Below are 12,476 nucleotides of genomic sequence, written 5' to 3' on the forward strand. Positions count from 1 at the left end.
TCTAACCTTTATATGCAAAGCAGAGCCACTTTTGCGCCCCATTGTTCCTTAATGGATTAATTTTTTTGTGCAGTTTTGTGAGAAAGAAATTCTGATGAAGGCCGAATAGCACGTTTGTCTCTTTGACTGCTGCTGTGAAATAAATTATCATTTTAGTGCGAGATTTAAACAGCAGATATACATTGCAACATGCCATGATATTTTGTGTTGTTTCCTACCAACAGAAAATGATGAAAGACAACAACCTGGTGCGTCACCTGGATGCATGTGAAACAATGGGCAATGCTACAGCCATCTGCTCTGACAAGACAGGCACGCTAACCACCAACCGCATGACGGCTGTGCAGTGTTACATTGGAGATGTGCACTACAAAGAAATCCCAGACCCTGGAGCTCTGCCACCCAAATCACTGGAGTTATTGGTCAATGCCATTTCCATCAACAGCGCCTACACCACCAAGATACTGGTAAGCTACCTCTAATTCTAGCCTCTAATGGTAACCATTGTAGAAGTTACCAAAGAGACCTTGAGCGTGAATGTCGACACACACCTAAACATCTTTTAAAATGGAATTTTAAATAAATACCCGTTCCATTTTTACACTTTATATCATATCTGGTACTATGTATGAAGTCTTATTAAAATGTTTAAATTATATCATGCAAAAGCCTGTTTAGTTAAGACTTAAAGATGTTGAGTTAGCTGCATAGATTTCAGCTCCCTCTGTGTGAGCAGTGAAACCATATGATGACAGCGTCCCTGAAACAGTGAGACGGTTCTACAGTGCTTTCTTCTTGGCGAAGCAGGCAGTCTGTGTCCTTGGCTGCTGCTTTAGATTCATCAGGCATTCACTCAACTTGTCACCTTGAGAACGGTTGTGTAATTTTGTCTTATCTGATATTCAGAGCATAGCAGACTGTAATTGAATCCAATCTGTCTAAGTGCTGGAGATCGTCTCTTGTTTACAGTGAATGCAGTGAGGAGAGATCTTCTCTAAGCCAATTAGACCTGTATGCAATAAGAAACACATACATAGATAGATATATAAATATATAGACGCACAGGCTCACACACGCTCAGACTGTCATGTTTTAATCACAGTATCTGAAACCTGTTTGCATTAATATTCCCTCAGGCCACAGATCAGAAACATTATTTCCATAGTAAAGCATTTGGCATGAATATCTTAAAAGCAAAGATTGCCAAGATCAGGATGTCTTGAGACTGTTAGAGCTACATGCCTCAGTAATAATTTTCCTGGCATGACCATGTATACTCACCTGCACACACACACACACACACACACACACACACACACACACACACACACACACACCATTTGTGCCTGTCTGTGTGTCACTATCCTTGTAAACCCCCTGTAGAGTCTATTCATTGATGGCTGACCAACTGACAAATGCCCTTATGGAACTTGCATGAGGAATGAGCTGAGCAGGCGGGACATCTGCGATAGAAGGATCCCACAGATTTCACTTCCTACCCCTCAAGGCACAATCACAGTCTCGGTGAAAACAGAGTGTTGGTCATTGGGTTTCTAAGATGGAGAGCTACATATTGTGTCCACTCTAGTTTTAACACTGGTTTCTTTGAGGCCCAGTAGATATACTTAAGCAATGCAGTTACTGCAGGCTTGATGCCAGCATAGTGTTTCTCTTTTTGTCTTTTTAATCTCACAGAGTGCCTATCTAAATGTATAAATCCACAACAAATTTAATTAAATTCCTCAACAATATACATAGTGTATTTATTCCCATTTATCCTTACTTTTCCATGAAAGCAGGACCTTTATTACAAGCCTGCCACGCTGGGCATTGTGGCTGTTTAAATAAAAGTTTTTTGTCAAACGGCCTGTACAGATGCCTCGTCTTTTGCGCCCTTAAATTCATTGTTTTCAATGTAGATGCGTGGCAGGCATGCTAAACGCCAGAGCGTCGCGGTCGTGGCATGCATATGTTCCTGAGTGCCTTTTGTTAGGGCACGAAACCTGCACACTGAGATAAACAGAGTACAACTTTTTTTTTGGGGGGGGGGGCATTTTTTAGCCTTTAATTGACAGGACAGATGAGTGTGAAAGGGGGAGAGAGAGGGGGAGTGACATGCAGCAAAGGGCCACGGGCTGGACTCAAACCCGGGCCGCTGCAGCAACAGCCTTGTACATGGGGCGCCTGCTCTACCACTAAGCCACCAACGCCCCACAGAGCTTTACATCTGCCCCACGGTCAGTATGCTCACACACTTATAAACATCAGCTTGAAGAAGATCAGCTCTGCACTCTGGATTTCAGGTAAATAGGCGATGATACAGTGCCTGTTAAGGTTGCTTGGTTGCTTGGCAACCTCAGACGCAACCAGCCACTGCATTCTTGAAAACTGGCTCAAAAATGGCACAAAAGTAGCGCCCATCACCTGACCTTGCGTTTTCCGTGTCTGCAGTCAGTATAAAAAATGGAGTCCTTTGATTTACTAAGTGTATGTTAAGGCCTTTACATACTAGGGCCTTTTTTGTGCGATTGATTGGCATGTCTATATATTAATATATACTTCTCTGTATTGTTGTTTTTGTGATGAGTAATTTCACACACAAATACACAGATTTGTGTATCCACTTATTCAAAAACACAAATATTATGCGACAAAAAAAATGCCTAATCTTTTTTGAACATGCTTGATTTCTTGAGCGTTTGCACCACCAAATTAAGGCATCAACTGATCACGTTGTGCAGGACAGACATGATGTCACAACATCACGACAGTGGCGAACCTGTTGCAACTGTCGCACTTCATTGCTGCTGGTATGAATAGCTGTGATATCCTTCCTCCACTTGCCAAATACTAAATAATAACTTTGTATTTGACCCAGACCTACAGCCTGGGTTTTAGTCAAGACCACTTGAGTCTACTTAGACACAAATCAAATAGAGCTGTCTCTAGATGAAGTCAGACTGAGTCCAGACTGGGGGTTAAGTCCAAGTCAAGAGCGAGACTAAATGTTCTTGAGACCAGTGCTCTTTCAGTATCTGCATTATAACTTCAGTTACTCAGTACAGTCCTCCTGGATTTAGAAATGTTTTAAATGTAAATTTACCAAAATGTAGCATTATTTGTCAACACTGTGAATACAACTCTGAATAAAATAACAAACTGTGAAAGAAAGATATCTCCCCACACGCCTGAAATTATATTGCTTGATTGTTACATGGCAAAGACAAACTATGTGTAAAACAAGCAAGAAACGGCTTGGATACTGTACCGACTGGTGGGGGTGGTGGACAAAACAAAAGGGAAAAAGGAGCACAGTACTGTAAAGACCTTATTAAAAAAATCTTTTCCATTATCGGCAATCTGTGAATGTCATCAAAAGCCACATGATTCAAATAGTGATTTCGTTTTGTTGATGTTGTGAGGTTGCCTCAGTTTCCATTTTCCCACAGCATTTCTTTAGGAGGATGTGCTACATTAAGAAGATGTTATCCCTTTTGAAAAACCTGAAGGAATGCATTGCAGCATTACATCAGAACATTGTACCTCCATAGCTGCTTAGCTCAACGGAATTATGCACCAGCAGAGTGTAGCTTAGACTTGGTGGATTAAATGGCTCATTCAGTCTGTTTTATAATCTCTTCATTCATAAAAGAGGTTACCTCATGCACCAAAGTTAAACTTAGGGTAAACTTCTAATGATATCAGCTTACGTACTTGTACTGTTCGTTACCTTGCATCAACAGTAATTACCGTCAGCATGAGTGCACTGTAGCTTTGCTAACCACTCAACTATCCTACTGACGACACTGTATTTATTTACATACTGTACAGCCATATCTGTTCATCCATGCATACATACATATAGCCACAGAACATATGAATAAATATAGTATGGAACACAAAATCTAGCCCATACATAGTAGAGAGTACAGTACATGTCGGTATGAATGTATTTATTCACTGAGAGCTCTTAGTAGAATGACGGGGAGGAACAACGGGGAAAGCAAGTTGTAGGAGGACGTAATTTTAGGAATGAAGTGCGTTCAGAAAGCAGGATGCAAAAGGGAAATTTCTAAGGAATATTTAGTACATCCCCCTCTCCCTTCCCTCAGCCGCCCCCACTCCCTCAGCACCACTCCAGCTCTGCAGTATGCTGGCTGGTGTGTTCTTATATAAGAGGCCAATCCTGTGGGATGCCAGGATGGCTATGGAAGTCTTTGAAGGCCACCACACAAAGGCACAAAGGCAACGAGGCAGGCTTTGATACCCGTATCAGTCCCCCTATACTCCCTCTCTGTCTTCATAATACAGCCAGTGGTATGGCTCTGCTTCTTCTGTCAGCACATACCGACTCTAAAGTGGAGAAGCCTCATCCCCGAGGGAGATATTCACACACATTTACACAATGAATACAGTATACGCAAGCTCATACTGTACATGCACATGCTCGTAGATGCAGTATCCATGTGCACACGTACCCTCATTCATATATTCTGAAAAGGATGTGTGCACACGTGCATACAAATAAGCACACCAGTTTGCCTTGAATGTGTCTTGCAGACAAGTCGAGCATGCTACAGAGCAATTTGTGAGCGGCATTCAGTGACGTCAGTATGCTGATGTTATTTCAAAGAAACATGCGTCATTGCCAGTGGTGTGAGCGTCATGACAAACAGTTGCCCTCTAAAATCTAGTCTTCTCTTTTTCTTTTTGTATATGTCTATAAGAAAACTGTTTGTATAAAACCAGAAAAGTTCAGATGCACACACATCTGTCATATAAGGCATACTCCCGCTGTAGGTGGTTTCCAGATCACAGGTGTATGTTCTTGCAGCACAGTTGCATGTGTTTAGCATGGCTCTGTTAGTGTCCTGGGAGCTCAGTCTCGTGTTGCTTCAACCACCTGCTCAGGTCATTATTCCGGTCAGGGACTTGAGAGGTAGATAATAAACACATACACACACCTAAACACACACAGATGGCTTCACTTGTGAAGGATAGGTGCTCGGGGAAAGAGGGAATAATAGACCTGACAGAATGTATCCCAAGTTGAAATGTTGGTACTGTAATAGAAAAACAAGATTCAGTTCATGTTAAATAGGGTGAAAATCCATTTGTTGTTCCACAATGAGCAATTTATTGTTTGTAATTAAAATGAACTGCCTCATTTTTGTTCAGTGGTGAGTAGTGAGGTCCTGGTATAATTGGCTTTGGCTCACAGTGCTTTTGTCATCTGGACTTTGCGTGCTTGTTTGCACAACATGGTGTAGAGATGAGAGTGTCTTGGATGTCTCTAGCTTGAAGCACCCAGTGTCCCCATGGAATAGTTTTGGCCCCTGAGAAGTAGAAAGAGAATCAGTGGAGAATGCAAAGACGGAGCCATCTTCAGCAGAATTATGTCCTTCCCTTCCCTTGTTCTCTCCCTTCTGTGTTCAGCACTTGCTTACAGACTTGACATCGTTGCTGAGATGGCAGTGAAAGAGAAATCGTCATCACATTAGAATGACAATGCTTTGATGTTTCAATGGCACAAAGCTTAATGGGCTCCCTGCGTTTCCCTCACATGGCATGATAGATTTCTTGCTCGCAGTTGCGGTGTTTCTATTCTTCTGTTCTGGTTTAATTTTCTGGTTTAATTATTAATAAATACATAAAAGATTAATTGAGGGAATGGGACGTCAGTGGTACTAAAGCTTGTAATATGTAAAGTATAGTAATATATAGACTACTATGTCATTGTAAATTAATCTTTGTGTTGTCAATAAGAGGTATCCATAGTTTGTTTCACAGTAACTGGTTAAATCTACAAAATGGTGACCAGACCGCCGATAAACCCTGAAGTAAATTTAAGTATTGAATTTCAAAAAATAAATCAAAATAATATTTGTTTATGAAGGCAGAATTTAAGCTATAGGCAACCCAAACTAAAATTGTATGTTTTCATATCCTGGGTACAAATGTGATGTACCGTGCAAAAGTTTTTAAGTAACACAAAATCTCAGTAGATTTTTCTCATGCCAGCCTCCATATTGGGATGGTGTGGGAGTCTCTGTTAGATGTAAATAACATAAAGAAGACCATCTGCTGTAGATAATGCAACATTGTCAAAACTCCCACATTAATAAATGTCATGTGGCTGAGGTTGGAAACATGTGAACTATGGTGTACTGCTTTGAAAGTAACTATAATCCCACAGCCAAGAACTGTATGTTGGAGAGTGATGAGCTTTGAACCACCTGACCGGCAACTTAAGGCAGAGCATCTTCTCCACCTTTAATCTAACGTGTTACCAAAGTGGATGTAGCCTCTAGGAAATAAAAGGAAAGCCAATGAGGAAGAACTTTAAACCTGCATTCTTTTTAAAGGTCGGGGGGGGTCTCCACTGGTTAGAAAAAGTCTCTTAAAAAAATGACCCACATTGTCAGTTTATTTATTACCACAGTAAACAATATCCCAATGGGTTTATGGTCTCAATCGCTAGTTTCAGGGCTTCATCAATACAGCATGCTGTTTTTGTATATATGGTCCCATTTAGAGTAAAATAGACAGTCTGGTCGCTGCCATGTTAACCTACGTGAATCAGTCAGATACACCCCTCGCTCTCCCCAGCTCCACCCTCCTGTCCAAATATGGTCAAGATGGCAACAGCCATCAGTCATGGTGGCTATGTCCACTTCTTTCATACAGTCTATGCATGCAACTAAGTAATGCCCAACGCTGACAAGGTATTAGTACACCTAAGATGTGAAGCTAGGTTATGAATCTACTGTAACAACCTCAGCTCTCAACTTAAATTAGCTTACTAATAACCTGTCAATCACACATCAAAGGCAACGCCCAGAGTGAAGCAGTATTCAGTATGTAGAGCTTTGCATGTCTGTGAGTACAGAATGTGTTAATATTCAAAACCCAAAAAAAAGGAAAAGATGTTAAAGTAAGATGCAGGAAGATTAAATCATTTGTTATTTGCACCATGGACAGGCCAGATCGCTGGTCTACAATCAAGCTCTCACTCATTGGTGCTAAGAAAAATAGCCCATCAAACAAGCACAGATTTTATAGTAGCACTAGTAGTGATAATGTAGTTAACGTATTTGGTAACGATTGTTATAAATTGAATTGTGTGTTGGTATCAATGTATAGATAAAAAACAATGATAAACAAGGAGCACTACATCAGTATTGTCACTGTCTTACTGAAAACACATAGTGCATGTTTTGAAATGAGATTTGGTTGGAATTTAAACTTGAGATTTGTGTCTAGTCTTATTGGTTTTGAAAAATCAAATCTCTGCAGCAGAAGGGCAAATAAAGGACACAGCGCCACATTAGGAGGAAATAAATTAAAGCAAATGGAAGGAGGGTAAAAATATGTAGTGAGGGGGGAAAGGGAAGCAAATAAGTGCAAAAAGGGTGAAAGAAGATGGGGAAATTATACAAGAACACGAAAGAGAAACCACACTCGCGTGACAAGTGTCCTCATCATGGACTGGAAGACTGTATTACTGCCCTCCAGCATGCCTCCAGGCCTCAGCCCAGTTGGCTGGTACAGTCGTGTGGAGAGCAAGAATATCATCCACTCCTACATGCAAAGAGGGAGCGAGAAGGAAGGAGAAGGCATGGGGGTTTGGCCGCCCTGTAAGAGACTGGGGAAACTGATAGTGAGGAAGAGGAGTAAGTCATTCAGAGTGAGGAAGGAGGATAGGGTTAGAAGGGAATGGGAGAAGGAAAGACAGGATGGAAAGTGTAAAACCAGATATAGCAATAGAAAAACAAAGTAATGGAAGGGTGGGGTTGAGTGTGAAGAGAAGAGGAAGAAAATGAAAGAGAAAGGGAAGGAACAGGAGGGATGGATTAAGGAGAGCCCCAGGTGGAATAGGAAGTAAAGTTGCCAGCTCTCCCTCTGGCATATGTCCTTGCCTGCGGGAGCACCCAAGGACCAGGGAGAGGGCAGCTGGTCCTTAGCCACGTCCAGGCCAGGATGTGCCAACCGTAGCCCGCTCATGCCAGCTCTGGCCATCCCATGCCAGCAACTGTCCTTCTGCGTAGAAACTCACGTCAAGCTAAACCTCTGCGGAATCTCTGAGAATCTCGGAGTAGCTGTCTGCCTTTTGTTTGTCTTCTCCTGCTTTGTTTAGGGTTCTTTTTTTAGGAGAAGCAGCAGCTATCAGTCTCTGTATTTCTCTGCAAAGTGTCAGGAGTTATGCCACTTTGAACACAAATTGTGCAAATTAAAATGGTGTGTTTTGATGTTTTGCATAAACTGAATACTGTCACAGCAACAAACAAATAAAATCTCACAGTGTGAGATTTTATTTGTTTGTTGTTTTCAAGATTAAGAATTATAATTGCGACTAAACAACTGGTAGATAGCTTTCAGTCAGGCTGAGGAGTTGTAGCTTGTGGAGCACCTTAGCAGCCCAAATACAAGATGCACTACATATGGAAACTATAACATTTCCCATACATCTCCTCCTGTTGCTTACAGATTCTGCAGATATCTGTTTATATAGGTTACTGTTTTGATAAAAACTAGGAAAACAAACCATGGCATCTTTTGACATGTTTTAAAAAGCAAACATCTCTTTTTTACTGATGTTTTATTTATAAATGATCATTTAAAACTGTAAGTAACATCCTATATGGCTGTTCATTTGTATGTTTAGTTTAGTGTGATGTTTTTCTGTTGCTGGGAGCCTATTCTCCCAAACACTTCACAGACAGCGCAGATGAGACCATTTGTTCCATCCCCTCATTAGCCAATGACAGGCAGTGTCTTCCTGATGTAATCACTGGTCGTTAGGAAAAGGCATTAATTCTGTTATTTACCGCAAACTCTGTATAAAGTATTTATACTCTTGTCTGCGTCTCTGAGACACACAGCTGAACACTAACCAGATATGTCCAATTACTAGGTGAACATGGGCCAGTACTCTGATTGGGTTTCAATGATTAATGAGATTTTAGATGACTTTTCTCTCCAACCCTCTCCGCTGGAACCTCTGGCTCACAGCAGCTGCAGCTAAAGGGACATGAAACCTACGTCTGAGCCTGAATGAATCAATATTCATTGTTTCTTAAGAAATTGTGGTTTCATGATATTGAGCTGCTTAGGCAGGCATTGAAAGCAGATATATCACTCCCTTGACAGATGAATTACGCTTTCAAAGAAGAATCCTCCCATCATATTTGCTTCACTTGACGTAGGTTTTACCTAAACCTAAAGTGCAAAACACACAGAAAGCTAAAACCTTGGCCCTGTTGATCTCAACCAATTCAAATCATTTTTAGATATAAATTTTATAGCCCTATATCAGCTAGTTACAAATTTGTCTCAAAGGGCTTTACAATTTCTACAGCACACAGTACAACCCCCGTCTGTCATTAGACCTTTGGTTCAATTGTTTTATTTATCAGTATCAAGTAAATAGATTGAAGTTCAGTAATATTTTTTCTCATTCACTGCAAGGAAGTATATTTTAGCCTTTGTCAGGCACATTAATGCATTAATAGCATCCTCTATCAAAACCTCGTTAGCAGGTGGACAAGAAGCGGCTATTAGATGGAAAGTGTGAGTACACCACTTCCAACAAGCCATTAATGTGATTAACTGCACTGCCGATACAGAATCCTTCTCAACACATTTTGGCAAGTGCTGAGCGAAGAAAACAACAACAAGAAAGTAGAATTCAAAACATCAGGAATGTCAAGCTTTCCTTTTAAATCCAGTCTTGGTTGGAGGCTTTTTGAGAAACAGAACAGCGAGCCTGCAGTCAGTCTATTTTGGGGCAAATAGCACAGACTGAAGGTGTCTGCTTAGCAGCAAGTCAGACGCATTATGTTCAGTGTGCTTTTGACATGCTGTGTTGTGTGTGTGTGTGTGTGTGTGTGTGTGTGTGTGTATGCATGGGGGGGGCTATGTGTGTGTTAGAGAAAGAGAGTGTACCTGACATGCTGTTACTTAGCTGTGAGTGTAGGTGTCAAACGTACTGTAGGTACTATATAGCAAGATCCTACGGAGACTAGGTTTCAGCTCAGTGTCATCCAAATGAACAGACATGACATTCATCCATCCATTGTCTGTCACCACTTATCCATCATCAGGGGGAGACAATGGTTGAGAGGCGATGTACACCTGGGCAGGTCACAGGACCATCACTGACAAGCATGCACGCACCCATTCACATGTACAGTACAGGCAGTTTAGAGTTGAAAAACCTGGAGAAAACCTCAATGCTAAAATGGGGCAAACTCCACACAGAAGGGCCAAAATTGGACAACAGGTTCAACCCTGGAGTCCTCTTGCTATGAGGTAACAGTGCCACCCACTTCACCACTGTGCTGGCCCACAAACATGACAGTGTACAACAATATGGATTAATAACAACGTACAACAACACTTTCTTGCTATTGTTTAGTTTTACAACAGTTTTTAATCATGTGGCCCAGATTTCCCCTATTTCCTTGAGAGCTGTAACAATTAGTTGTTTAAACATTCAGTCAAACAACTGCAAATTAATTATAACAACTAGTTAGATAGTTGCTTAGTTGTTTCAGTCTCAAGCAAAAGTGACAATGGCTTCTGGTTCCAGCACCCCGAATGTGAGGATTTGATGCTTTTCGTTGAAGGTCTCCCGGGTAGGGTTTAGTGAAATCTAGATGTGAGGTTGCAGATTTCAACCAACTGAAACTTTTCTCATGTGACAAGCATGTAGGAAAACTACAGTGGCCGAAATAAAGACATGAAAATGCAAATGACCCTATCTAGAGCCAGCTTTTGGTTTGTCTGTTCTGGCCTACTGTAGAAACAACACGGTGGACTCCGTGGAAGAGAACCCACTTTGTATGTAGATATAAACTGCTTCTTCTAATGTAACAAAACACAACAGTTCTTAATCTCAGGTGATTATACACAAGAAAACATAGTTAGAAATATTATATTCCATTTTTGCCAATATATCTCCCTAAATCCCACAGACTGGACCTTTAAATTTAACCCATGCAGAGCCCATTTCAAACATACCTGCTCAGAACAGGCCAATTTCTTAATCCTTGGTGTTGCTGCTTGCAGCTTTTTCAAGAACAGCTCATCCAAACGGCCTAAGAAAGGACACCGTGATCCCTTGGTTCCTTAGCAATACACCTGCCATGACATAGCAGCAACATGGGGTAGTGGTTATCCCAAAAGTTACATGGCTGATAGTCTGAGTGGGAGGAAGTTCGCTGCATACATCAGCCTCTCACTGGGCGGAACGAGCCACCCGCTGAAGTCCCGCCCTACCACCTCCGGTTGTGTAGCAGTTTTCAACCGTTTTCAACACGTCCTTTACTAACTTTTGCGGTGTTTGATCTTGCGGGGATGTAGCCATTTTTCTGCCATGGTTCGCGTCCTGTAGGCGATATTTTTGTGGGCATGTTACACCAAAACCTGTTTCCCCCTGGCAATATTTTTGTAAGCGCACTGTTGCTGTGGCACCGCCCAGAACGATTGTGATTGGTTGAAAGAAATACAAGCAGCCGGGGCGTTTTTTTCTCCAATCTTAAAGTGAGAGTCGGCCCAGCCAGACCTTTCTTTTCTTGAGAAAGGTCTGGTGAGCGAGACTACATGGCTGATGCTAGAAATGTTTGAGTTTACTACAATGTAACATCTCCAATATATCTTTTGTCTTTTGCTGCTCTATGCACTGTAGTGAGCAACCAAGAGTGAGCTGTGCCCAGCATGCTGTTCGATGGTGTAAGAGTTAATAGGGGCCCCTTCTCATTACACCACACAGTGTGTGCATTACACACTACTAATAAAAATGTCCTGCAGATCTCAAGAGTTCACACTCAACTTCAACACTGCATATACTTTGGTCCACACAGCAATAAACCCTTCAAGTGTGAAGTTTACTGGGTGGATGGTTGTTGATAAAAAAAAACAGAGGCTCCTTCCATTTTAGTTAGCTATCATTGAGTTTTAGACTGATGGAAAGATAAAATACAGTATATGATGATGCAAGATTCAGCCCTACATTGGAAAGTTTGTTTTCTGTGATTTTCTCAGCAAACAATTACTTCATTGAGAAAACAATCAGCAGATTAATCAGTAGTGAGAATAATTATTACTTGCAGTCCTAATTTCCTCAATGAGCAGAGTTCTTCTTAGCCCCATATGTTTGATATCAAACTAGAATGAATATCAGAATGAGACTGTGATTATGTGAAGAGGCATGTTATGAATTACAGAAATAATGACAGGTGATGAGATTTGTTCAATTACAGTTGAAGAAATAGAGAGATAGAATAAAAAAATATGGGTAGCCGCGCTATCTGTGCTTTACTGCTTGTATCTCTGTGTGATTTGACAAATTAGAATGAGTGAGTAAATGGAGTGAAGCGCGGGAAATACTGATAAATAAGAAGTGGGGAAAGATGAAAAGGGAGACACAGCGAGATTGGAGGACATGTGTGAAGTGAGATGAGTGAAAATCCTGT

At 41.2% G+C, this 12,476-nt stretch overlaps 1 protein-coding gene across 16 annotated transcripts in view; it reads left to right on the top strand.

The window, feature by feature from the left end:
- Nucleotides 1-12,476, top strand: part of atp2b2 (ATPase plasma membrane Ca2+ transporting 2) — a 170,128-nt gene that overhangs the window by 132,402 nt on the left and 25,250 nt on the right. For all 16 annotated transcript variants that reach the window (XM_049576007.1, XM_049575989.1, XM_049575958.1 and 13 more), the window contains one exon: nucleotides 225-467. In XM_049576007.1, the coding sequence (XP_049431964.1) occupies nucleotides 225-467 (243 nt within the window). The remainder of the gene's footprint in view (nucleotides 1-224; nucleotides 468-12,476) is intronic.

This window comes from Epinephelus fuscoguttatus, linkage group LG1 (assembly GCF_011397635.1).
Source record: "Epinephelus fuscoguttatus linkage group LG1, E.fuscoguttatus.final_Chr_v1".
NCBI lineage: Eukaryota > Metazoa > Chordata > Actinopteri > Perciformes > Serranidae > Epinephelus > Epinephelus fuscoguttatus.